Genomic DNA, 25,018 nt, shown 5'->3' with positions numbered 1-25,018 from the left:
AATTATACAGACTATAGCTCTTGTTGCGTAGATTGCATTGGTGATATCTACCAGGGGTCGGTTGTATCAACCCCGTTTAGCTTAAACGGCGGATAAGTTTAAAATAGAAATCAAGTCTATCGTTATATTCAACAAGCGAACTAAATGTCTTTAACCTCAATACAAGGATGCTGTTTACAACTACATATTCAGTGCATAATATTCAAGTTGACTCGTTCAATAGCGATGTAAGAGTGTTATTTAATTTTGACTTATCCATCGTTTAAGCTAAACGGGCTTGATACAACCGACCCCAGGATTCACTCTTTATATTGAGACAATTCACGTCATTCATTTTCTTTCAGGTACGCTTTTATATAGTGAAGAAGCCAAGACAACTTGCGCTTAGCCTCATGCAAGTATAACGAATATTTTTAAACCATAAATAAGGGGATAAGCAATTCAGAATATAAATATAACGCCAGGGAAAAGAGACACCTATATGCGGTCAATATATAGACTATAGTACATATCATGCTAGGTAAATATACACATGTACGCAGTAGGCTTTACATCTAAGTCAATATTACCTCGCGCACGAATAAAAAATTAAATTCCTTAATTTCAAAGTTCGAAACGGACATTCAAAGGTAAGTATACTGCGCTAATATACTCTCGAATTGCACAAAATAGAAAAAGCGTTTTTAACCAAATTTTTTACATTAAACTGAATGTTTTATCACTGGGTGGTTAAATGCTATACCAGTTGTTATATATATATATACATTTGTGCACATGCAGGCGTCCAAAGAAGTAGAACAAAAATTGTTAAAAACAATTTACTTGTACTAGACCCAGATAATAACTGAATACTCTATGTAGTAATTTCAGCGTTAATATCTTTAATAAAATTGTCATCGCGTAGTACTGTTTTATTCTTATGAATCTTTGAGATCAGTGAAGATTATAAAGCCCGGATTCCACGGGCGAAATTTTTAAGCGAAATGCGAAATATTTCGCTTGCTTCTTTTGAATTATGAGCAATGAAGCAGAAGTGATTCTTTTAAGTGGTAGAAATTCAAAAGAAACAAGCGAAATATTTCGCATTTCGCCGAGAAAATGCGCCCGTGGAATCAGGGCCAAAGAGTTGAAGACTGAGAACTGAATATTGATTGTACAGATCGAAATATTCTTTCTTCTTTTATGATCCAAAATATTTATAACAAAGCAAGAAGGGTGAAGGTAAAAAATATAATTCAAGCCTCCTGCATGCTTTCCTGCATGCATGGTTAAGCCATTCTTTAAGCTAAAAAAAACTTTAATACTGATCAGCACGTTTCGGAAAGTTTAAAATCGTTATCTTGAATTTTTTTGAAATGGCAGAAAATGATTGGATCGGTAAGCCGGCCTTACATAAATATCCATGGTAAGATTACCGTTGACTGATTTTCATATCGCCGCATCACTATTAATAATGACAATGCTGCATGATGAAACGTTTAGTATATACGGGATTATGCGACGTACAACTTTCTGAAACGTTCATAAATGCATGCATGTTAGCTGCATGTTTTTAGGGTCGTAGCAAGAAATTTCATTTTGGGGGATTGAATATTCATATATTCGTCTTAGTCAAGCAGCAGTGATGTGACTGCACTGTTTCTGTACTTGCTCACTCCGGTCCATGGAGCATCACATAGCCAGAATCCGTATGTGTGCCTGTGATGTTTTTTTTTTATTTTGACTTCTTAAACTGTTTTTAGCTTCTTTAATTTTGGTTGAATGGTCTCTGCGGTAAGGTCTGTGTCCAATGGTTTAACACTCAATCCAGTTACCTATTAAAAAGGAAGAAAATATTGGTTGGAAACTTCGTAGAATTTATATTCCAGGAGGGGGAAACTCTAGGATTGCTTTTTTTCAGGGACTGTTAATTTTACTCGAGAAAATAGAAAGGGTCATACTCTTTGTCATTACCAAGCTCATTTACTTACCGAGGGTTCAACGAGGGAAATATTAACAAATCGATTTCTAGATGAGGATGTTTCCACTTTAATTTGAACTCGAACCTTAGAAAATACTCTGAAAGTGACGTCGTCAATCGTCAACGACGATTCCTGCAACAATACAATACAAAATAATTTGCACGTGTTCGTTGTCATTCGTTGTCATCCAACATTGTCAGGGTATAAAAGAATTCCTCTTTTCTTTCCAAAAAACGAAATAACAGAGACGGCGCTCTTTTTCAATCAAGCAAATAAACCCTAAGATAAAAAATTACGTTTTCTACTTAGTAAGTTCATCGTCCAACTTACTTCATCCTCAAATTTGCTTCGTTCTGTTAACTCGCGTAAAAATATATTCCCTTCAATCCCATATTTGGGGATCAAAACTTGCAACGCATTCTTTCTTATGAACAATATGTAAGCTTCTTCCTCCACAACGCGATCTTTGAAGAATAGCTTCAAAAAGTTTAAGAAATTGTTGGATTCATTGGTAATTATGCGATAATGTCGTGTTCAGTTTGCTGCAATCACTGGTAGTTTAGGGAAGTAACTATAAGGAGGATGTCCCCTTGTTCGCATTTTAAACAGCTTAAATGTGAGGGTATTCTTAATATTTGGGTATTTTACAAGGCAAAACGGACACTACATAAACTTCAAATGACTAAAACGATAGAATAAGCGGATTAACCTGTGTATGCAGCTCGACTGAAGCTCTAGCAGCTAGTTGTGCCATGTGATGTCGTTTATTTAACTGGTTACAAATATCCTACGGAAAAAATAAAGGTACATGAAACGATCAGATCCCGCATATATCAGTAATTTATAAAACTAGGATCCTTTTTGTAAATAATACTGCCCCCCCCCCCACTTCGTAATATTAAGTAGTAAATAGTAAACATACTACATACAGCACATACAACCAATCAGGCCCCATCAGTCAGACTGGACACAAACTATACTCGACCAGACCAGACATGTAACAGACCTACCTGTGTATTATGTTTGTTAAACATTTGAGGAAATGATGGCATTGCTCCAATAGCAACAGCCAAAAGTCGATGAACGAGGATATCAGAATATCTTGACATAAAAATAACAAAGAAACAGTATTTTACAACTGCCATATAAAGAATTTTACAGAAACACAAAATTTGGACATAAATTGTTAACATATTTTTGTATACCTGTCAACAGGTTTTAAATTCTATCTTCATGCAATCTTTATCGTGTCATGCGTGCATGGGCACTTGTATAAATGGGAAAAGAAGAATGTACCTTCGGATTGGGGATGTAAAGTGAGTGTAAATGGGCGTAGCAAGACCATAATGGAGGAACTCTTCTTCTGCTAACGTTCCAGAACAGAAATACACGGCTTGTAACATGCATCTTGTCGTCAATATACGAAGTAAAGTGTTCAAGAATGGAAATTCTGGTAAAGTAGCTTCCTCCAACGAGATAGCCAATGATTTCGCGGTGTCCACCACTATGTTCACATCCTAAAGTAAAATGCAACACCTTCTAGTAAGCGAGAAAGAAGCAGGCAATGATATCATCACGAAGGAAGAAATTCCCTTGGAGTATTATAATACAGCAAAAATACCAAAACGAACCATATATCAAAGCTGTGTGCAAAATACGTCTACACCTTGCTATGTGGCTCGAAGTGCTTGAGAATAACACACAGAGAATTCCAGAAGGCCCGACATGGGAACCGCTCGAGCAGAAGGCCCAGAACAGGAGGGAATGGCGTATACTATAGTGGACGAACTATGTTCCTGATTATGATGATAATGAATTCGAAAAGAATCTTAAAAATCGTCAGGCTATAAATGCCATCTCAAACGAACAATTGCTCGCTTGTTGCCACCACACGTGCACGACAGCTTAAAACGATCACCATGCATGAGGATATGATGGAATGGAATTCAGTCCTAATCTATCATACAATTGGTGGGTTTCACTAAGCGTTTTCATGGTGATTTGAGTGGGGGTCAACCTCGATTATCTGGACGCTTATGCTGCACAGGAGTGAGCAAATGATACGAAATTGCACATATATGCTACCAAGCGCAAAGCCAACATGCACATGCCATACAGTGAATAATTAACTCACTCTGATTACTGTGTCTCGTTTTCGAGCTGACCCCCACTGGAATTATGACGTAACATGAAACCCAAGAATAGCACGCTCCTTGGATGGTCAAGACGAAGAAATCTTACATAAAATTTTGTTCGAATCTGCGCGAATAATTGAGTAAATATTGATAGTTGATGTGCTGTGGCCAAGGTTTTGGTCACGCTACACGTACTGAACAGAACTCGCAAAACTTCTGCACCACAACACGTAGAACTAGACATGTTAGAGCTGCCCGTCTAGCCATCGGTTGTTTCAACTTCAAACAAATCAGTGTTTAATAGAGAAAGTGTTTAATAAATCTAGTGCTTCAATGTATTAGAGAATTCAAATGAATGTTTAAATAACAAACCTTGGACTTAGCAGCTCTAATTAGTGGTTCATAATTAGAGAGTGGAGGTGAGGGGTGTCTTCTGAGTACCGAATATTCTGGATAGTGGCTCAGAATTTTCTTTGCCACTGAAATATTTGCCAGCAACATGAATTCTTCAACGAGAGAATTTGTTTCTCTAAAATATGAAATACAATTACAGTATACCTATAGACCAGTTATTTATCAAGAATTAGAATAAACGCTTTAAATAGCTCATTAATTTATCACCGTCACTGTGAACGAAAATCATCATATTTCGCCTAAATTTATTGAAGGAAACCATGAAAGGTTTTCGCGCCAATTTAGTTCTTATATCGAACGGTTACAAATTCATTTCTTCGAAATTAAAATCCCTGAACATGTATGAACATCCTAAACAGCGATCCTCATTACCTCAGTTCCTTTGTTTCAACATCAATTGGATCATGTGTTTCACTATCCATGTGGAACCTTATTTCGGGTGAAGCCAAGGTCAATGCCCTATAAAAATATTTAAATATAACAAGGTTGTATATAAGTCGCCATGCATATTGGGCATATTATAACACTCGAAACTATACGATATACAAAACATAAAATTTAGAATTTAGCACTAGAGGTGTGTATGGGATCGTTCGAATCCAAATGATTATACTAAATCAGAATTCAATCCTATCCAAACTTAAACGGGCTACGTAGTACGCATAAATAACACATTGAATCAATATATTTTGAGAGATTATATATATTAAAGTATGACAGTGATGCAGAATAAAAAAAAATATGAGTTGAATATGTTGATTTTGTATCCATGTACCTTTGACTTGCCAGCCAAGATAAGGAAACTATTGCAACGACAAAAGACAATATTTCATATCCATTTTTCTTACCCTTTGTCTATTCTCTTTTGTTTAAGAATTTTCGCTAGAGCATTGAGATTCCTGAGACCTTTTGTAACGTCGTCGTTCTGTGCTTTGTCGTCAATTCGAAATTGAGCTTCAGCATAAGTGAATGAGAACTGCCAAACAAAATTAACAATTCATCCTGGACACATTTTCACAGACATTATTCGTTATGATTGAACAACGATTTGGTACGCTTTTGAAATTATTTAAAGTGAAGTCTAACTACGGTTGATAAAATAGGCAGTGAGTTCTTAGATCACAAAAATTGGAAGATGTAAACCTTAAAACCTTCAACGATCTGTCAACCTTGATAGTTATTACCTTTAGGCATGAGAAACAAATGGAAAAAATTATTAAGGTTCTGTTTCATTTTGAATAGTACAGATGCGCGTTTTTCTTTATAATATTATCTTTACAACCAAGCCTCGTTTTGGTGAATACATAAAGAAAATACTGCATTAAAGTGAAGCTTGGTGGTAAAGACAATAGTATATACACGTGTTATATTGGATTAGGGAGTATTGATGACTTACACTTCAATAATTCCATGACCTTAATTTATTTGGATAAAATTTCATTTTCTGCATGTTAAATGGTATGCATGTTTCCAATTGGTTAATTTACCACTAAAACGAAGAGACATTGGTCGCCTGATTTGAATACACAAAGAGTTACCGTACCTGTGAGCGGATTACACTTTTTGTAAAAGTCGTATCCACAATCTCGGCTTCGGGTGTCATTTCCCAAATGCATGAGAATGCAAGCCTGGAAAACGATAAAATTATAAAGCTATTTCATTGAGTTTATTGTTCACTAACAGTATACAACGAATGTGAATCGCAGTTTTAAGAATACGTTTTATCGGCATAAATCAAGAATCTATAAACGTCATTGTCTGCATATTAGCTAGTTTTCTTTGTCAGTGAGGATACAATAAGCATTAGGGTTTACAAATATTCAACTAAAATATTTCACGTTGAATGGGAATTATTAGTCTACGCGTAGACTCAACTTCTACGTTCAAGTTGAGTCTAAGTTAAGTCTACGCGTAGGGTAGGGAATTACAGATTTACAGTATATTAAGTATATGAAATAATAAACACAAATACCGGTCAACATTCGACTTCAACGAGCATAAGTTAGAGCTTAGTAAACCTGGAACCATGTCGATACGTCTATCTGATAGATATACTGTTGTTCCACGATTAAGTGCCTCTTGATCTATGGCAGTTCCCGGATGAATAAAGTGAGTTACGTCAGCGATGTGCACACCAACCTAGGAACAATGAATACACATGCAGTCAACGTAGAAACAAAAAACACAATCCTTCTTTCTTGTAACATGCATGCAGCAACTACTAAAAGCTCAAGCTAAGTAAAACCTCAAGATTCGAAAACAAGTTCCCAATCTTTAGAACTTCTTCCTTTAGAATTCGCACTAGGCTGCCGAGTCCATGTTTATTGTAAAAGTAGAGTTTGGGAAACCCTGTATGTACTTAATAAACGTCACCTCGTAATTTCCATTTGGCAGTTGTCTCCAGTGAAGAGCATCGTCAATATCAGTACAGCCGGGTGGATCAACACTGCAGATGGGTAAATTTCGAAGATCTTTACGTAGCTCTATCTCCTGTGAACATATTAGATGATTTTAGGTTTGATCCCTCCTAGAATAGTCATATTGATCATTAACTAACTTTAATGTTAGAGGTTCTAAGGGTCTTAATTTCGAGTGGAATTATACACACTTCAAATTCAATTTGTATATAATTCAGTTTGTATATAAGTGTGTATAATTCCACTCGAAAGTTAGACCCTTTGAACCTCTAGAATTTACCAACATCGCATGAAGTGCCAAAAATCAATAACTTTAATGTTAGTTTAATTCTTCTATTGTAAAGGATGGAACGTTTTCAACTCTTAATTATAAAAATATTTGGACAACGACGCTTACTAAATTTCAGTCTTTATTAGAGAGAAATTCACGCAATGTATAATCTTTGGATGTAGTTAGAGAAATTTCTGGAAGTGTCTATATTACGTCAATATAAGGATGAAGATAAACAGACAAGCTTTACCTCCTCACTAATGGACCACGTTTCTTTTGGAAGATCATTTAAAACTGCTGTCGAAAACGGCAAATGTGGAATCTCATGTTCCAAAAGTAAAACTTCGTTTTCTGTCTCCTTATCGCCGATGGTGCCAAGTTTTTTGACGAAATGACCCTGAATATAAATACAAACACATGCATTTAAAGTGGGTTTTCTGCTTGTGGTAACCTAGCCAAATCATTGAACTTATTGTCAAAGCACTGAACATTAGTCAAAATGATAGCTGTCATACGGATGGTCATATCATAATTACCGATTTCTATTTGGGCCGCAATTGAGGGCCTTCGCCTGAAATATTTACCATGCATGCAACAGCATACAGCCACAGACGCTCCGTGCACTGATATCAACAGACTCGTGGAAATTTTTGCAAAGCATTCTTGAGATGAAAAACATACTCACTTCCCACATTGCATAGATTTTGATAAAATAAAAGGATTACCCACAGGTACTCATATGGGAGTACGTGTAAGAAAAAAAGCACTCGACCTCAAGGTGCAAAACACTGTTGAACTCCTGGGAAAAGGTCGTTCATTTAGCATTCTAATTTAATTTTATAACATATATACAACAGAGTATTACTATATAGGTGTGTACTCGGCTTTGGTCTCATCGAAATAAAGCTCTTCGAAATAAGTCCTTTGCTCTTGGAGATACGTTCCTAACTGTGCGAAATGTCTCTTCGCCTAGACCTTCAAAAAATGTTTCTTGCCTCTCGAGATAAATTTCATGGACTCTTTGGCCTTGTTCTTGGTCATCGACGCATGTTACGTGTCTTTCGAGAAACGATTCTTGTTTTTCGAAGTTACTCTCTTGTGCTTCGAGATAAATCTCTTGGTCTCCTAAACTAGTCTCTTGCTCTTTAAGATAAGCCTTTAGATCTTTAAGAGAATTCTCTTGATCCCCGAGATAAGCATCTCGATCTCCGAGATAAGCATCTTGACCTCCGAGATATGTCCGTTGATTTCCGAGATAAGTCCGTTGATTTCCGGGATAAGTCTCTTGCTCTCTAAAATAAGCTTCTAGATCACCATGAAAAGTCTCTTGATCCCTGAGATTAGTCCCTTGGTCCCCGAGATAAGTATCTTGATGTCCAAGGAAAGTCCCTTGTTCTCCAGGAAAAGTCGCTTGGTCTTCGAGATAAGTGCCTTGTTCATCAATACAAATCGCTTGTCCTTCGAGATTATTTCCGCGATCTTTAAGACGCGCTTCTTGTCGATCGATACGATTAACTCTCTCTCCACTAAGACAATCTATTTGCTCTTCTTGTCTGCCACCATTTTCTGCCAATGAATTTTTAATCTCCACTACGAAGGCCGATGCACCTTTACCATCCTTATCTTGATTTTCCGTTGAAAGATGTTCTTCTTTGGAACCATCTCCTAGTTCTGTCGGTTGTTCATCCGAATATATACCTGGTTCAAGAGAGAAAGTGTTTTCTTCTGCGACTAAAGTCAGTTCTGTGTCCAAAGGAATGTCTTGTCCTGGGCTTAACTGGTCTTGCTCAGCGATCAATGTAAGCTCTTCTTCAATATCAACCTCTCGTCCTTCGACAAAAGACCGTACGTTATCCGCGTAAATCTCTTGCTCCACAGCTTCATCTTCTAACTTTTTAACCAAAGTCAACACTGCATTTTGATGGAAGCGTTCCTTTCCAATCGTGCTGTCCGGCTCCACAATGAAAATCGATTCCTCATTTCTTTTTGGCAACAACATTGGCTCGTGTACTTTTCTTAAGCTCGGTTTTTTCATACAGCGTTTTTGCCATATCGATTTCGTTGCTCCTTCGTCACAAAAATCGTAGCCAAAAAATGAGGAACTACTTCCTGCGATCGCCGCCCCAGAATGTTCAAGGCTTATCATTTGTTCTTCGGGATGACACTCTTCTCTTTCTGATGGAATACGATGTATTGGATGTTCACTGTTTTTCTGTTGCACCTCGACAGTAATTTCGTCTTCCTGAGACAAACTATCATGGTCAAAGATAGAGATATCTTCTCTGTCGGAAGAATCGAAGTTCTCCTTTAATCGACCAGCTCGTGTTAGTAGATTCAACAAAAATACGGCAAAACGTGAACGATATCGATGCAAGAAACCCAATGGATTGATGAATGAGTGGTTTGATTCAAAAGATAGCACTTCCGTGGAACTGAAGACTCTCGAGCAACTATTTCCATTATTCGGCTGATAAAAACGTGCTCTTTCTGAACGCGTTTTGGTGAAATTAGAATCTGTTCGAATGTTTGTACTTTTGCACACAAGAGCACCTTCACGACGTCCCGGCCTGGAGTATTGTGGTTGATAATGAAACGAAAAGAAGTTTTTTAAATCCTCGTTCTTTTCTAAATTAGAAACTTTGCCGTTTTCAACACTCGGGTCTTGGACGTTGTATGTATTGCTAGGGGTGGGAATGCGCCTTCGCTCGACAGGATTATCTTCAGAATCTCTTTCAAGGTTTTCCACCACGTCATGTAAGGCTAGCCTTGAAAATAACGATGCAAGATCTTGAACCGAGCGGCTGTCAGGAAGGTTTTCACATGACGTTTGCTCTTTTGCTTCATGTTGTCCTGTGGTTTCACCAGGTTCTTCATCTTCGTATAAACAGCCATCGTGATTCAAAATCGTGCATTCTTTAGAACGCCAAGACATGAGATTATCGCGAGGAGTGAACACTACAGCGCTTGCTTCACTTGATCTGGAATATTTTAACTCGTTGTCCATATAAATTATATGTCTCTGTCGCAAATTATTTTTTTCGGAAAATAGTTAAGAAATAAATGCATAGCCTGTGGCCACAGAAAACAAAAAGATATCTAATGTTTACTCTGTGCTGTGGCATAGCTAATTAACCGTTAAAATTTAAACAAGGCTGACGTAGGCAAACGTCAGCGCGCGCACAATTCGTGCGAAACACAGAGTAGAAAATGAATACAGATACAGAGATGGAACACTGACCTATATTAGAGATGTATATATCTAGTATAGGTCAGTGGATAGAACAAGCGTGTCGATAGTCTCTTGCGCGTGGTAGGTCTGGCCTAAACTCTGCACCAAGAAATACTTACAACTGGATACTTGGAATTCTTTGGCCACGAATCGATACTGACAATGATTTTTTGTCCTTTCAAAATATCCGCTTGTCTCGTCTCAATTCGTATTCGAGGAATCCTCTTCTCAGCAGCAACAAAAAGATGCCTGGTTGCCTAAAATTCATAAATGGTAAACGTCATGATTAAGGATCAATTTTCTGAAGTTATAGATATAGATGACTGATCTTATTAACGAGTAGAACTGTAAATTTTCCATTAAAATTGAGGAAATATACATCTTCAATGTTTGTAAACTTTCAACATATTATATTATGGAAGGTCAAAATGACAATTTTCCCGCCAAAAGTTGTTATTTTCTCGCATGCTTATAATACAAATATATACAAAAATAATGGTTTCGTTAAACTACGTATATTTTTCACATTTTTCGCAACTAAACTTTATTTTCTACAGTTTTAATCATTTTAAGGTGCATTTCTTACAGCTTTGGTTTTAGATTTGGATGTTCGTGGTGCTTGAATTGAAATTGAGCCTATAGCAGGAATTACACGTCAGGTGGTATTTACCTGCGGATTAGGAGAGGGGGATAAGACGCCACAGTATGGTCTCCAATTCCTTCTAATTATCCCAACAACCTTTTGAAGAAGCAAAGAAAACTACAGTTTGAAACATCAAAGAAAATCCAACCAAATGTACTGCTCATTACAATCGTTTTACAAGATTGTTTTACCTGCTCTCAAAGATTCTAGCAGGCATGCACACATCTCTCTCCATGAACTAAGTACTGTAATAACCCCCCCCCCCCTAGCATCAGGTGCATGGGTGGGAATTATTGTCCACCGCAACCATTACCATGTTAATTTCGCATTAGGATATATTTCTATTTAACATAGGAGCAACGTCAGCGGTCGGCATTGGGACCAAAGGTGCCCAAATATTCTGAACAACATGAACACATGTAACTACCGCAAGAATATCTCTCGGCCCTCAAAACAGTTAGTTTTCTCGTCAAATTTACTGTTTTCAAATTGTTAATAGGTAATCGGTAGCCGAGACTTACTCTTCCTGATTTTTGCTTTCTCTTGCTTCTTTGATTATTCTGCAGAAGAGGAAAATACACAATATTATTGGTGCCGCAGAATTAAAATACTAAGTAGGTCCAGGATGTGCGGACCTTTAGGGAAGTCTAAAGTTTTCTAAACCTGCACTGAAGTATGTTGGATTGTTATCTCATGCCAGGAAAAAGTGTCCGGGAGGTCCTACACGCATGATTGTGGAAAATAATAGTGTATAATTTCATTTTAGTCGAACATATAGCTACAACGCAAACAAACATAGGTTCGAACTTCGAATTGAAGCCAAAAATAAACTCGAAACTGCTTCCACATTTTTAGAAGAAAAATTGCTACAGATTCTGTATATTGCCAATTTATAAATTTTGCTGAACAACTTTCGGCGGTTATCTTGAAAATCCTGCATTCGGACGGATCTTGTCTGCTTGAAACCGATCACAGAGCCACCTTTAGCAATTAAGGCAAGAGATAAGAAAAAATGAAATTCCGAACCTGTTTAGCGGTGCTTTCTTCCGCTTCTTCCTCTTTACTTTCTTCATCAATAACGATTGACGAAGGACATGACCACTCCTTCTCAGGCAGAACTTCAACGCAAACAATGTCTTCATTCACGGCCCGATTAAGGTTTTCCAAGCCCTGGATAAATATCTTACAAAGAAAGACGAAAAGCCCGTGTTGGTTCGATACAAATATTGACTTGAACAAAATCTTTGCATACGAATACATATATTGTATATAGAATATATATAGTGTTGATAACGAATGCATAACACGTTCACAGAACTTCTGTGGAAAGGATGAGACGGTTTTCACTTATAGAATTCTTTACTTATATCAAACTGCTTTCGAAAAAAAAACTAGCCAAGCTGGAGTGACTCTTTCAAACTTCGCCGAAAAAAAATTACATATAGAACAAATTATTCAGTATTACCAGTATTATATATTCCCTAGTATATAGACTATACTGTTTACTATTATTATTACTTATTTGTGAAAAAAGATATACGCAGACATATTTCGATTTTCAGGTAATCTGAAGGTAATAAGCTTGCTAACCTGTTCGTTTTGCTCGTAAACAGAAACACTTGCTTCCAAGTAGTTGTCTCTGTACAATAAATTTGAAAATTAGGTAAAAGTTGTGCACCACAATTATATATGTTATACAATATTATATTATTTATATTATGTCACTTTCATGTGCATATGCAATAAAATTATGTGTACAACACAATTTCATGGGATTCATTAATTCCTCTTTCTTACCTGCTTGCGAAAAATTTTCCCTGTGCAAAAGACAAAGGCAGCGTTAGTTAGCTCACGTGTGAATCTCGCGGAAGTTATATGGCATCGAACTGTGTTCCGTTTGATTAGTGGGAATGAGATAAATTTAAAACGATCAACATAAGAGTTAATCGTAACTTGTACATATGATGCAGATTAGTATACGTCTCTGATACCAACCTGAAAATATTTCCCAGACTTCACACCGGATTGCAGTTTGCTTAGCGGTAAATGTTCAGGATATAAAATTTGCTTTGATTTTCCGTCAACTGACTGAAAAAATAACACAAACATTTCACAATTTCAACACTGTTCACGGAGTATTTCTGTAATATTATTTCTGCAACAACTCCCTTACACGGAGTTTGCCAAATGCAATCGGGAAAAGACACTGGGCACGAGGTGGTAGTTGGCCAAGGCAAACATGTTTGAAAGTTGTTTGAAAGTTAAAGAAAATTTAGAGACACGTGCATCAATTCATTTACCGGATAAGAAACTAGCAATTTCATATCTTCCATGACAGCTAGGGTACCTTATAGAGGCGTTGACTAACCGCAACCGCAGTGTTAAGTTATTTCTGGACAGTACTGTATGTAGGTACCTGACTGCCAGAATTGCTGTCTTCCCACGCCAACTTGTCTAGCAGTTCACCATTGTCCTTGAGTGATTTGACATAGTCTTGAACTAGAAAAGCCTATTCCGTTATGGCATGTGACTGTATTTATCATAATCACACATTTGCTGCTTCAATTTGTCAGGATATTAGTAATTTTCCCAATACATTTATGAAATATTTTATACTGATCTGCAGGCCCGTCGGGATAAGATTTTATATTGTGGGCAGGCAAGGAATGGAGAGGAGAGGGAAGAAGAGGAGGGCTGCAGGCTGTGAAGAATAGAACATGCGAGGCTGGGATAGATAGCATATGTAGCATAGGCATTCTCCTCAGACTGAAAATTTTCAAATCTAGATTCGCCACTTCCACCATCCAGGAGGCAATTAAAATAGCCTCCTTTAAGCCTGTTGTCGATTTTATACGTTCGATTTTCTTCTTTTGATAAATGTGAAAGAGTAGATGGATGAGTGATGGATGTGCAGATGAGAGCGCAGATGATAGATACAAACAGGTGGAGAGTAATTGGTGTGCAGATAAGAGTGCCTCATAAAAAAGCCCAACTTTTTCATACATCTTCAGTACTGTGAGATATAGCAAAATTTAATAACTAACCTGAGCAAGACTGTACATTTTCATTCAATGCTTTCTCTCTGTTTGCAGCATCGTTTGTCAATAACACAATCCTTGTCATTTCATTTTGATCATCTCCATTAAAATTATCTTCAATATGTTTGTTGTACCATCTGCATACATTTGAAACATGCAAAACAAACCCAAAATGAAAATAAGCATACTGTACATGGTATGGTTATCAATGTGGGGCAAATGTTATGTTGTTGCACCCCATGAAAATTGAAAGACTAGAACAGACCTACAGGTAACGCGTATTGCTCTGTCATTCCGATCATTAGCAGACTCATCTCTTTCACGTTCAACATATGTTTCCCTATATTTGGATATAATAATTAACGGTCACTATGCTTTCTATTGGATTGAACAGCCTGGCAGGTCTTTTAAACTTACCATATATAATAACATGATATATAATGTGTTAACAGTAAAATTAAAAGTAAAGTTGATAATCGATAACTTTGAACCACCTTTAATTGGTTTTGTCCAATGTTTGAAACAATAAACTGACAAAGTATCAACAAATCACACTCACTTGCAAAATTCATTTGAGAATACATAGAAACGTTTCTGAGACAATGGTATTATATCACGAATTCTCTTATATATAGACGCATTCAAATGCTTAACCTACAAAGCACACAATTTACTCTTTCAACATTACGGTAGCACAGGTAGCACCTTTGTGCTCTCACTGCTATGACAATATAGTTCAAGTCATTTGACTAGTACCTCATCTAGTACTGTTTGTAATAAAATGATATTTCTGATTCCAAAATCTTCCAAAAAATCAATCTATTTAAGAAAATGCAATTTGAGGAGATACAGCGATGTTTTTGAAATGATTAATAAAATCATTTAACATGATAAGATAGAAAACTTATTAAAACCTGACAATACTGTGCACAACTACTGCACGTCTACATGCTCAAAAAACATATACAGTATATTGGATATTTATTCATGTTAAATTGAGAGTTTCTCCAAGCTTGGGCATGCACAATCTCACCAGCACCCACACATGCCTAGGTGAATTTGGGTGGATTTTTTGCACATGCAAAATATGCCAGGCATGTTATTAAAATGACCACGTCTCTTCTCTTGTCAGGGTTCAAATCAGAGGTTGAGTTACTTTAGTAGGGGGGTGGTCAACTTGGTCACTGAACTTGACATATTTTGAAAATACTTAGTTCTTTACCAAAAACTCACCTGGTGAAGAGCGATATTTGTGTCTGGAACAACAAAGTGTGGATATTTAAAAAGTGACGAATTACTTTCAGGTTTAACTTCCAGTACTGTCTCATTGATACTTTGAGAACATTGTGAGCAATCCTTAACCCCACACCATACATCATCACGAAGATATTGCTCTCGAACGATTTTCATGACACCCCCTTTACGGGTCTTCTTTACAAATGTTTTTGTCTTGAGCATTTTCGGTTTTATCTCATTGAATCAAATCTAATGTATTGCAGGCTAAAATTGATGAGTAAGATACATAAAATACATACCTTCATGTCGTGAAATAAATAATAAATATATCATCTAGTACTGCGGTGAATATATCCGCATACCAAAGTTTATGTAATTCGCGGGCGCTGAAGTCTTCTGGAATCGCTAAAATAAAATCGCAAAAACTTTTAGTAATAACTCGTATTAGTTTTAACAAATAACAATATCCCTGATATTCAGTATATCACAATATAGTTCAATGTTATTGACAAAGACAAAGTGTTAACAATTTATGCAGCGCAACATTGTTCCAATCTGTTAAATCGCGAGCTCAGAGTTTTTAAACGTGTAGATGGGGACATGGGATGGGTTATCTTCTTCCTGTACTACATATAGCATGTGCGGCACCGGTTTACTTTTCGACCAATCACGTTCGTTCTAGAGGCACTAGAATGGGACTAGAATGTGAAACTAGAGACACGCGGATGTGAAACTGCATTCCCAAATATGAAACTTGAGTGAATTTAACTGAAGAATTTAACGTAGTGCACACAAACTGAAAGCATTGCTCTTGCGTTACTCCAAATGAGATGAGATTGCTAAAAATTCGTTTTCGTATACTTGCTGCATTCTCAGTACTAGTACTAGTGATTACAACTCTTGTAGCATTGCAATTGTTGCGAAGACCTCGGCGAAGACACTGGATATGCCATTTTGCATATAATACTGGAAAGTCCTATGAGGAAGCAACTTCCAGGGTCAGTGCCTCAGTGTATGTATTAGCCTTACTATTTAACCAATTCTCTCGCATATCTACCGTCGGTGTCTTCAAGGCATCGCGAGGCTAAACTAAAGCCTGGTTCTCATTATTAAATCACAGATAATTCAGGACTGGAAAAATACTTTGCTTCCTGGTAGCAAAATCGAAAAACTTGAAATTGTCTTCCAAATTTATTACAAAATTTCCTGCGGGAGTTTTTTAATTCCTGCAACAGTTTTTCAACTTTATATATAACTAAAAGAACAAGCACTAATGTTACAATAACATATAGCTACTTTTAACTCGACAGGCACATCAATGCACTACGAGTCTAACATCATTTAAAATTCGAAATAACATTTTTTTAAAATCTAAAATTCTAAATTTTAAAAATTCTTATTATTCTCCTTCCTAAATATTATCATTGTCATATTGTCTAAAATATATTCTTCAATGAATGTGTCGAACCTAAAATAACTTGCGAACAGAAAAGGTTCCTGCGAAATGCGAAAATATTTCCTGGGAGTGATATTTATGAAAAATTTCCTGGCCAAAAATGAACCAATAAACCCTTAAACCCTGCACCTAATGACCACTGTTGTTGAACCTTGTTAAATCGTCAAATTTGATGCAATGTTGAATGTTCAACAAGTAGCAACAGTATTGATGGTTCAATAAGGTTCAACAATGTTGTTAACAGTACTGTCCACTGTCCACAGGGTGCAGCAATGAACATTAGGCGATATAAAAAATTGTATTGCATGTCTTTGTGTAATTGTAAAACAAATTGCAACCAGACAATAAACAGACGCCGGCCACCGGTTCGGTATAGAAACTCTCAATACTTGGTTTAGTATAGATAATTGTCTTCAAGTAGCCTGCGGTGCAGACCCGCTGATCAGTGTGCACAACAAATGTGAAACTGGAGCAATCCAGCTGACGGTTGTGAACCCTTATTTGGAATTCCCATTTGGAGCCTTGGAAGAATTAAAATTAAATGTACTGAAAACTGAAAACAACAACCCTTATTCCAAATGAGGTTGCGATCGTTCAGAATTCGCTTTTGTGCTGCATTGTCCGTACTGATTGCGATCACAACTCTTACAACAATGTATTTGCTTCGAGGACGGATATGCCGCCGCCAGGCAACTTACACGGTCAGTATATTTACTAACTTTCCCGCTACACGGGCGATTTTTGACGGCGTTACTATATAACGAACGCTAGAAAGTAAAATCGGGGACAAAAATCGTCTGTCTAGTTTATTTATATTAAATAAAGCATCGGCTTAAGTATGCATATATATTCACGGAATATTAGCTTAAACCAAATCTGCGACGCGAACGTGAAGTAATACTACCGTGATTGGCACAGTTGCACCACAGAGATAAAAATTACACACGATCCTTTTGGCAAATGAAACTGGTTCTTGATGGCAACGGCGGTTTTATATCACGTCCGTATATCTTAATTCTTAAATTTCCAACTCAGACCGGATGTGTTTGACAAAGTGACGCTATCTTCTGGCGTTCGAAATTCCGCTTTGGAAATCAAATTTATCGGTTTCTAAAGCCTGTTCACACGTTCCAACTTTGTCGGACCAATTCACTTCTGACGTATGGAAAGTAGTTTGTTTTTGATAAAGCAGTACTGCACTGGCTTTAGTTTCATGATTTGCTGTCCAGATCTTGACGGACAGAATTGGAACGCGTGTTAAGACAAACAATTTGCTTACTTTGGCATCACTGACATCACAGTAACCACGTGGTCGTGGTGTAACTTTATCCATGTGTACTACAACTATTACCCTATTCTGGCTATTCATAAAACACACTTGCTGTAATCTAGCATCAAATGTGGTATAACAACTGCCTAAAATAGACAAAACACTTAGTTCTGCATACTAAATTCCTGACGAAACCCTCGGGAAGTGTTTTGTCTATTTTAGGCAGTTGTTATACCACATTTGATGTTAAGTTGTTTGAAGACGCTGCCACGCTGCTACCTGGTTATATTGCTGTAATCTATTTTATTCTCTACCTCAAAGGCTATTTATATGGAATATAGATTATAGACATGAGTAGATATTTTTTGTTTGTGCATCAATAGACTGCACTGTATATGTAGCTTCGTATGACTACCAATGTATTCCTATCATAAATGGCAGAAAATCGTTAAGGTGGGGGCTAATATTCATATATTCACGTTTAGTATTATAATAAGGTCCGTTTCAGACGTCGAACTCAGTTTTCATGTACCGAACCTAACGTTAACAAGTTAAAAGTCTTTGTTTAAGTTCATGCATTTGCATTCGATTCGGTACATGAAAAGCTCGACGTCTGAAACGTGTTACTACTTTCTTCTTCCCCTTCTTACAACAGAACGATACCGGCGGTTTTTGTGTCGTACTCAAGGTCGCTGCATGTGTGTTATAAAAGTATAGTGTGTTTGTCTCCGCACAGTTATTAGAATATGTGGTCTCAGTTAAGCACTTTGTCTTTGAAAACAAAGACTTTGTCTGTTGTTCGTTATATCGTCATGAACTTCGATCCCTCACTAAGAAACATGAGAATGGATGCATGGTAGGAACCTGACATCAACAGAGCCGATCTGATCTTTAGGGTGTATAAAAAACCCGCAAAATATTCATGAATAATTGCTTTCTATTCGATCACAAAAGATCAAAGTATTCATGCATGAATATTTAAGTGCGGGGTTTTTTATACACCCTCTAGATGTTGAAATTTTGTTTTTAATAAGACAAAAAATGCCAGAACGGAAATAAACAGCAGCAAAGTTCACTCGCGTAAAATGCAAAAAATAAAATTTATTGTGTTCAAAATTAGCATAAAATCACAATTTGTATACTGACCCCGTTTATACACAACACTGGATAACTCTGTTCCCAGAACTTTGAGGAAAAGCTGATGTCGTGACTATGCCAAGAAGTTTTGGTTTTCATTGTCTGTGAAAACAATAAATTTTTAAAAACAAATAATCATAATAACTCGAAATTTACATTTAAAACTGTCGGGAACTGAAAGATATATAAGATTATTATAAAGACAAATGTTTCCTTTGCTTAATTATATTCTAGTTATGTAACAGTGATTGATAGGATGAAGGTGTATGTGGTGTGGTCACGTGAGCGAGAGAGTTAGTTGGACTGAGACATTCAGTGAGTGAGGAACTATAGTGACCGAGAGAGAGTAATGTATAGCCCGTGTGGTATCTGACGGTGTGAGTGGTGAGATTCGTTTGGGAAGTTATAATAGACATTTGGAATTCTTTACTTGGTTAAAATATAAATATACTATGAAAACTATGTGACTTGTTGAGGATCACATTTGGAGGCAAGTTCTCGACACAGCGGGACAATAGCGACCTTAAGCATGCAGGACGCAAACGTGACGACGACGGCTATCAATACAATGGGTCATTGAAAAGAAATGAATAATTAAAGACCCATGATGGGTTTTAGAAGTCGTCTTCGTTCTGTTCAAAAGGGGAAAACGTGTTTTTTTACGTCTTGCCTAGAACGGGTGCATTTCAGGACCCAGGGAGCCCTACCTCGAATTAGGCTCTTTAGAATTGTCCTTAAACATAAACACAATATTCTTAACGCCTTATACTCACTAAATCGGTACAATTTATAATATACAACAAGAGCTTTGCCATAGCATTTATTTAAAGCAGAATTTCAGCCGCGTCGTCGTCGTGTTGCCGTCCAACATGCTTAAGGTCCCTATCGCCAGGCTGACTACGCCACCAATGCGAAACAGCCCATAGGCCTATAATTATCTAATCATCTTAGGTACCATCAGCAGGTGTCCCTAAAGATGTCGAAAAGTCAGTCGGTCCGGATGAATGGATAAGGAGGAATATAATTGATTTAAAGGTACACTGTTGTAACATAATGTAGACGTTTTACTAAGCCGAGATTAAACGAAGCGTAAGATGACTTTGGTGGATTGAAGTGAGCATATAACATGATCCTGGCAGGTGAATAGTCATCCTGACAATAGCATGTGCTTGTTTGGTTTTTTTCGGGTAATTCTGTTATTTGTAAGGTCATTGAGACTGTTCTGAATGATACTATCAATACTTCCATTATCATTAATAGTTCACATTTATTAGTTTTCACAGAAAATTTTCAGCATTTGACCCAGGTTCCCAGAACGTGTTTCTATTCATGGCTACAAGGGCGCTGTCGACATTCTTATTTTTGCATATAGCGAGAGTGCCCGACGTCGCTCGAATCAGAACAGAAAAGATCAGACCTCGCATGCAAAATACCAGACATCGATCCATTCCATCCATCAATAATGAAATTACTTCGTGACGTGTCTATGCCCAGATGCTGGAAGTATAAATCATATGGAAAATTAACAGACGGAAAAATTCATTTCTTAGGTTAGCATCTTAATCGTAATATCCGTCAGCCTGTCAATTACTGCATGTCGTAGGCTAAGAGAGCATTGCATTAAATTTGTATTTTCGCGCCAAGATTAGGAAGCGAACAATATCGTGAGTACTTTAAACGACCCCTATCACAATGATCGTTATCCATATTCCAGCTTCGTACCCATGCAGGCGCTATAAAATATAGGTACACTACAGGCAAAAACTGTTCTATAATTACATGCATTATTGTGCATTGTTCATTGTGCAATGTGCATACTGTCATCATTTCCGTTTGGCAACCCTGTGCAGCTCTAACCTCCCTTCGTGCATAATATAATTAAACATTTTCCGTCCATAACAGTAGTTTGATCGGTTAAATTTCAGCTGTACCAATTGCCTCTGGCCTCTAAACAGTGCAACTACTGAACTACAGTAAATATCTACTAATATACTATTCTAGCACTTCCGTGTCAGTTATCATTGCCGCTCCTTTGATTGGTTCTTTCGATTTGTAGTTATTTCAATTAGAAATTTTCCCTCTAAAGGCGGTTTTCCATTTGGCGCAATTTTTCGATCGAACGAAATTTTTCGTTCGATTTTCTTTCAATTTTGACCGGTCGGTGAAGAGATTCTGAAAATTCAAAAGAATATCGGACGAAAAATTTCGTTCGGTCAAAAAATTCCGCTAGTGGAAAACCGGCCCGGCTAAGAGTTCTCCCTTGACTTCATTTCTACTTACATTATGATTTCATTCACCCTTTTTTAATATCCCATAGATCCGAAGGTAACTGCAGCAAAATATCGTCGGATCGTTCGAGATGGAGATTTTAAGTACATTCTCGGCACAAGCACTCCTGTACCAGCATTGAATACAACAGAGAAGATTACGGATGAATTTATTGAAGTTGAATATCTACTTGGTAACCAAACTGATGATGTCCATAAGGAGATTTTTATCCAGCCAGTACCACATGAACATTTATTAAAACGCAGAGCCGAAAAGCAACCTGGAATACCCTTGAATATTTTAATCATTGGCATAGATTCACTCTCTCATGCAAATGCGAAACGATCGCTACCAAAAGCATATAAATATCTAAAAGATGAACTTGGTTCGTTCATTTTTAACGGGCTTTCTATAGTAGGAGACGGCACCACAGAACAACTGACCGCTATGTTAACCGGATTAGGAGAACTGGAGCAATATGAATCAAGACGCCATCATAGTAACCCCAAGCCCGTAGATGGATGGAGATGGATACATAAACAACTTAAAGGTAAGTCAACAAGTTAAAGTGGACGTCAAGCCGTTCAGCGCATCGGTTTTGTAACGCAATATAAGAGGCATCGCCCTCAAAGGTTTACTGAACAACAAGCTAACCTAATCTGCTGTTTTACTGTCCTTTGTACTTTCTTTCCATTTCATCTTCCCACTATAAATATCCTAGATAAATATTCTATTTAACAGCATATTCGTCTGTTGTTGTCGCTAAACGTGTATTTTGTATTTTAGAACGAGGTTATTTGACTGGTTATTCCGCCGACAATCCAGCTCTTGGTACATGGCAGTACAGACTGATGGGCTTCAAAGATCCACCCACTGATTTCTATCCCAGACCGTTCTATACCAGGGCTTCAGGACTTTTAAAAGGAGATATGTGCCTGGGTTCCAAAACCATATCAAAAGTTCAGTTTGATTATATTCGAGAAGTGTTTGCAATGTTTAAAAACCAGTCCAAGTTCTTTTTCTCATACAACGGTAAGACTGCTAAGACATGCAGTTGCGTAATAAACTCACATTTCATTTATCATTCATCAAAACACATCAGATTGCAACAACAACAAAAGAGTAGTGGTCAACATCGTTCGGTTTTGATTAGAGGACTAATTTCACCTTGGAGGTGATGCTAGTCAGTGGCGTGGTCAGTTGTTTGTTACGGGGTATTTGTTAAGAAGAGCAATGTGATCAGTTGTTTGTTAAGGATGGGCTGTGTAATGATATATTTGTTAAGAAGGGCAGTGTGGTATTTTCTTAAAGAAGGGGAGTGTAGACTGTAGTTTGCTAAAAAGGGACTGTGTAGTCAGCTGTTTGTTAAGCAGGGACTGTGTGGTGAATGCTTTTTGAGTTTTTGTGGTACGTAAGAAAGAGTAAAATCCCGTCCACCCGTGTTTCCCTATACCTAAAATATTTAACATTGATTCCTTGGGTCAATAAATGCTTGCTTCCCTGGTTAGTTTCTGTGTAATATCCCACGATTGTGATCATCTGAGTACATTGTGCTACAAAAATGCCGCGTGCATGCACTGCATGGAAAAGATGTTTGAAGGGTAATCCCCTATTCTTTCCTGGATTCTGACTGTATTCGTATACCCCTTTAATTTCTGATAGTTATTTTTTTTCCTCCAGACCGTTACTCCCACAATGCTAACAGTGAAGCTGCAAAAATCGAACCAGATCTGTTGTCGCTGCTACAAGACTTAAAACAAAGCAATACTCTAAATAATACGTTACTCATAATCATGGGAGATCACGGTGCTCGCTATGGCTCAGCTCGTGCTTTGATGCAGGGGAAACTCGAAGAAAGACTTCCACTTTTTTCAATGTCGTTTCCGCCATGGGTTTTAGAAAAGTACCCAGAAATTTCGAAGAATCTAAAAACCAACACTGACCGCTTGACGTCATGGTTTGACGTATACGCCACGTTTCGCCACATGCTCAGTTACCCAGAAGTACCTGCCAACCTAAAACATGGTCAGAGTTTATTCGTTGAAGTTCCTATATCACGCACATGCCCCCAGGCTAGTGTTAAAAAGCATTGGTGTCCATGTTTGGAATGGGTGAATGTAGATAAAAAACACAGCCACGCAATGAATTCTGCACTTTCAGCAGTGGACTTCATCAACAATGCCATCCTAGAACACGAAAAAAGCGCTAAAAACTGCCGTAATTTAACCATAAAAAATATAAACTACGCCATGCTGGAACGACCAAATGATAAACTACTGTCATTTCAGCAGACAAATGATTTATTACCGGCATTTAGCGACGGGTCAAAACCAAGTCATAAGGACTTTTGTCGCTATCAAATACAATTCACAACTTATCCAAACAATGCGATATACGAAGCAACTGTGCGCTATCATAAAAAATGGTTTATTGTAAGCAAGGATATTAGCAGAGTGAACGAGTACGGAAATCAGCCAGACTGCATTGCGAGAGATCTACCACATCTAAGGAAATTTTGCATGTGTGCGAATATCCCCGTCAATGAATTGGAAAATAGTCTTGAAACTCAAATGTTATGTGATTAGCTAGGTCTAGGATTGTTCCTTCAGTAATCAGGAAAAGCCTGTCGGCATCGAGCGCCGAACGAAGAATATCAGCAAGAGGAGAGATTTCATAAATTACAAACAATTACATAGGAAGTTAATGAGTTCACGGCAACCAGGTACAGCCTCGTTCCCAGGCGCTTTAAATAAAATGAATATAGGTTCCATTTCTCCGTCGCGTCCTCCCCAAAACTCCTTGCGCGCTCGCTTGTGTTCCTATATTCATTTTATTTAAAGCGCCTGGGAACGAGGCTGAACCAGGTATATAATCCGTCGTAATTGGTTTTATTCATTATTTTCATCACTTCCATTTATTTAAACCAGAGTAGCGATAATTACGATGAATTACATAGGAAGTAAGTAAATTCTCTTGGTTAATACAGAAAATACAGCTATCATACTCTTTCGCAACTTGATAATCAGTCGATGCCAGTCAGTCGGGAATATTATTTGCATTGCACGTTTTTTAATGACGTGGCCTGGATACTATCAGAGGCCATTCATTGTTTATAAGAGTTGAGTTTTTGTGACTTACTGCGAACAAGGTTGGTATGAATTTACTTACTTTGTAACTTACTGCGAAGAGTTAGTATGAACTCTCCTGACGAAGGCCCTCAGGTCGATACGTCGAGAAGTGCTTTGTCTATTTTAGGCAGTTGTTATACTACATTTGAATTTTGATGCTAAGCTGTTTGCCTGATGCCACGCTGCTCCATGGTTATATTGAAAGATATATATTACATGTATTTGCTCAAAAGGGCTGACAATGCTACGTGTTAAAGAAATATCTGCATTAACTTGATATAGAAATTCGAAAAGCGCCGTATCGTTCATTTGAACATTGAAGGTCTCACCGTTAACTCGCACATTCCAAGGTACCCGAAGGGCGGCTAAACTCCCTGATATTTCTGATGATGGGGCTACCCTATTGAGTATTAGG

General features: G+C 37.4%; 2 protein-coding genes across 4 annotated transcripts; one reads left to right on the top strand and one right to left on the bottom strand.

Annotated features, from left to right (window-relative positions):
* Positions 1 to 778: 778 nt before the first annotated feature.
* On the bottom strand, positions 779 to 19,619 carry LOC114528721 (exosome complex exonuclease RRP44-like). 3 transcript variants are annotated; one of them, XM_028550409.1, is made up of 28 exons: positions 19,217 to 19,619; positions 15,707 to 15,749; positions 15,342 to 15,608; positions 14,865 to 14,927; positions 14,668 to 14,762; positions 14,374 to 14,448; positions 14,115 to 14,245; positions 13,487 to 13,569; positions 13,066 to 13,158; positions 12,868 to 12,887; positions 12,661 to 12,709; positions 12,097 to 12,252; positions 11,592 to 11,630; positions 11,098 to 11,166; positions 10,547 to 10,684; positions 7,449 to 7,595; positions 6,884 to 7,000; positions 6,483 to 6,649; positions 6,054 to 6,138; positions 5,359 to 5,486; positions 4,883 to 4,969; positions 4,469 to 4,625; positions 3,258 to 3,478; positions 2,972 to 3,062; positions 2,671 to 2,748; positions 2,292 to 2,438; positions 1,971 to 2,093; positions 779 to 1,814 (listed from the first exon to the last, which is right to left on the bottom strand). In XM_028550409.1, exons 3-28 carry the CDS (start codon positions 15,564 to 15,566, stop codon positions 1,728 to 1,730), a joined length of 2,871 nt encoding a protein of 956 aa, XP_028406210.1. In that variant the 5' UTR covers positions 15,567 to 15,608; positions 15,707 to 15,749; positions 19,217 to 19,619; the 3' UTR covers positions 779 to 1,727. The 3 variants fall into 3 exon arrangements, with proteins under 3 accessions (XP_028406210.1, XP_028406219.1, XP_028406202.1); XM_028550418.1 differs by lacking the exon at positions 19,217 to 19,619 and having other exon boundaries at positions 15,707 to 15,853; XM_028550401.1 differs by lacking the exons at positions 15,707 to 15,749; positions 19,217 to 19,619 and having other exon boundaries at positions 15,342 to 15,684.
* Positions 17,084 to 24,473, top strand: LOC114528742. The gene is made up of 6 exons (XM_028550448.1): positions 17,084 to 17,501; positions 20,159 to 20,242; positions 20,580 to 20,757; positions 21,525 to 22,025; positions 22,262 to 22,507; positions 23,156 to 24,473. Exons 1-6 carry the CDS (start codon positions 17,379 to 17,381, stop codon positions 24,058 to 24,060), a joined length of 2,037 nt encoding a protein of 678 aa, XP_028406249.1. The 5' UTR covers positions 17,084 to 17,378; the 3' UTR covers positions 24,061 to 24,473.
* Positions 24,474 to 25,018: the final 545 nt, after the last annotated feature.

Source organism: Dendronephthya gigantea, unplaced genomic scaffold, assembly GCF_004324835.1.
Source record: "Dendronephthya gigantea isolate DGI-Jeju-01 unplaced genomic scaffold, DenGig_1.0 000001F, whole genome shotgun sequence".
Lineage (NCBI taxonomy): Eukaryota > Metazoa > Cnidaria > Anthozoa > Malacalcyonacea > Nephtheidae > Dendronephthya > Dendronephthya gigantea.
The sequence above is the reverse complement of the archived record's forward strand: the minus strand, read 5'-3'. Positions and strand labels throughout refer to the sequence as shown.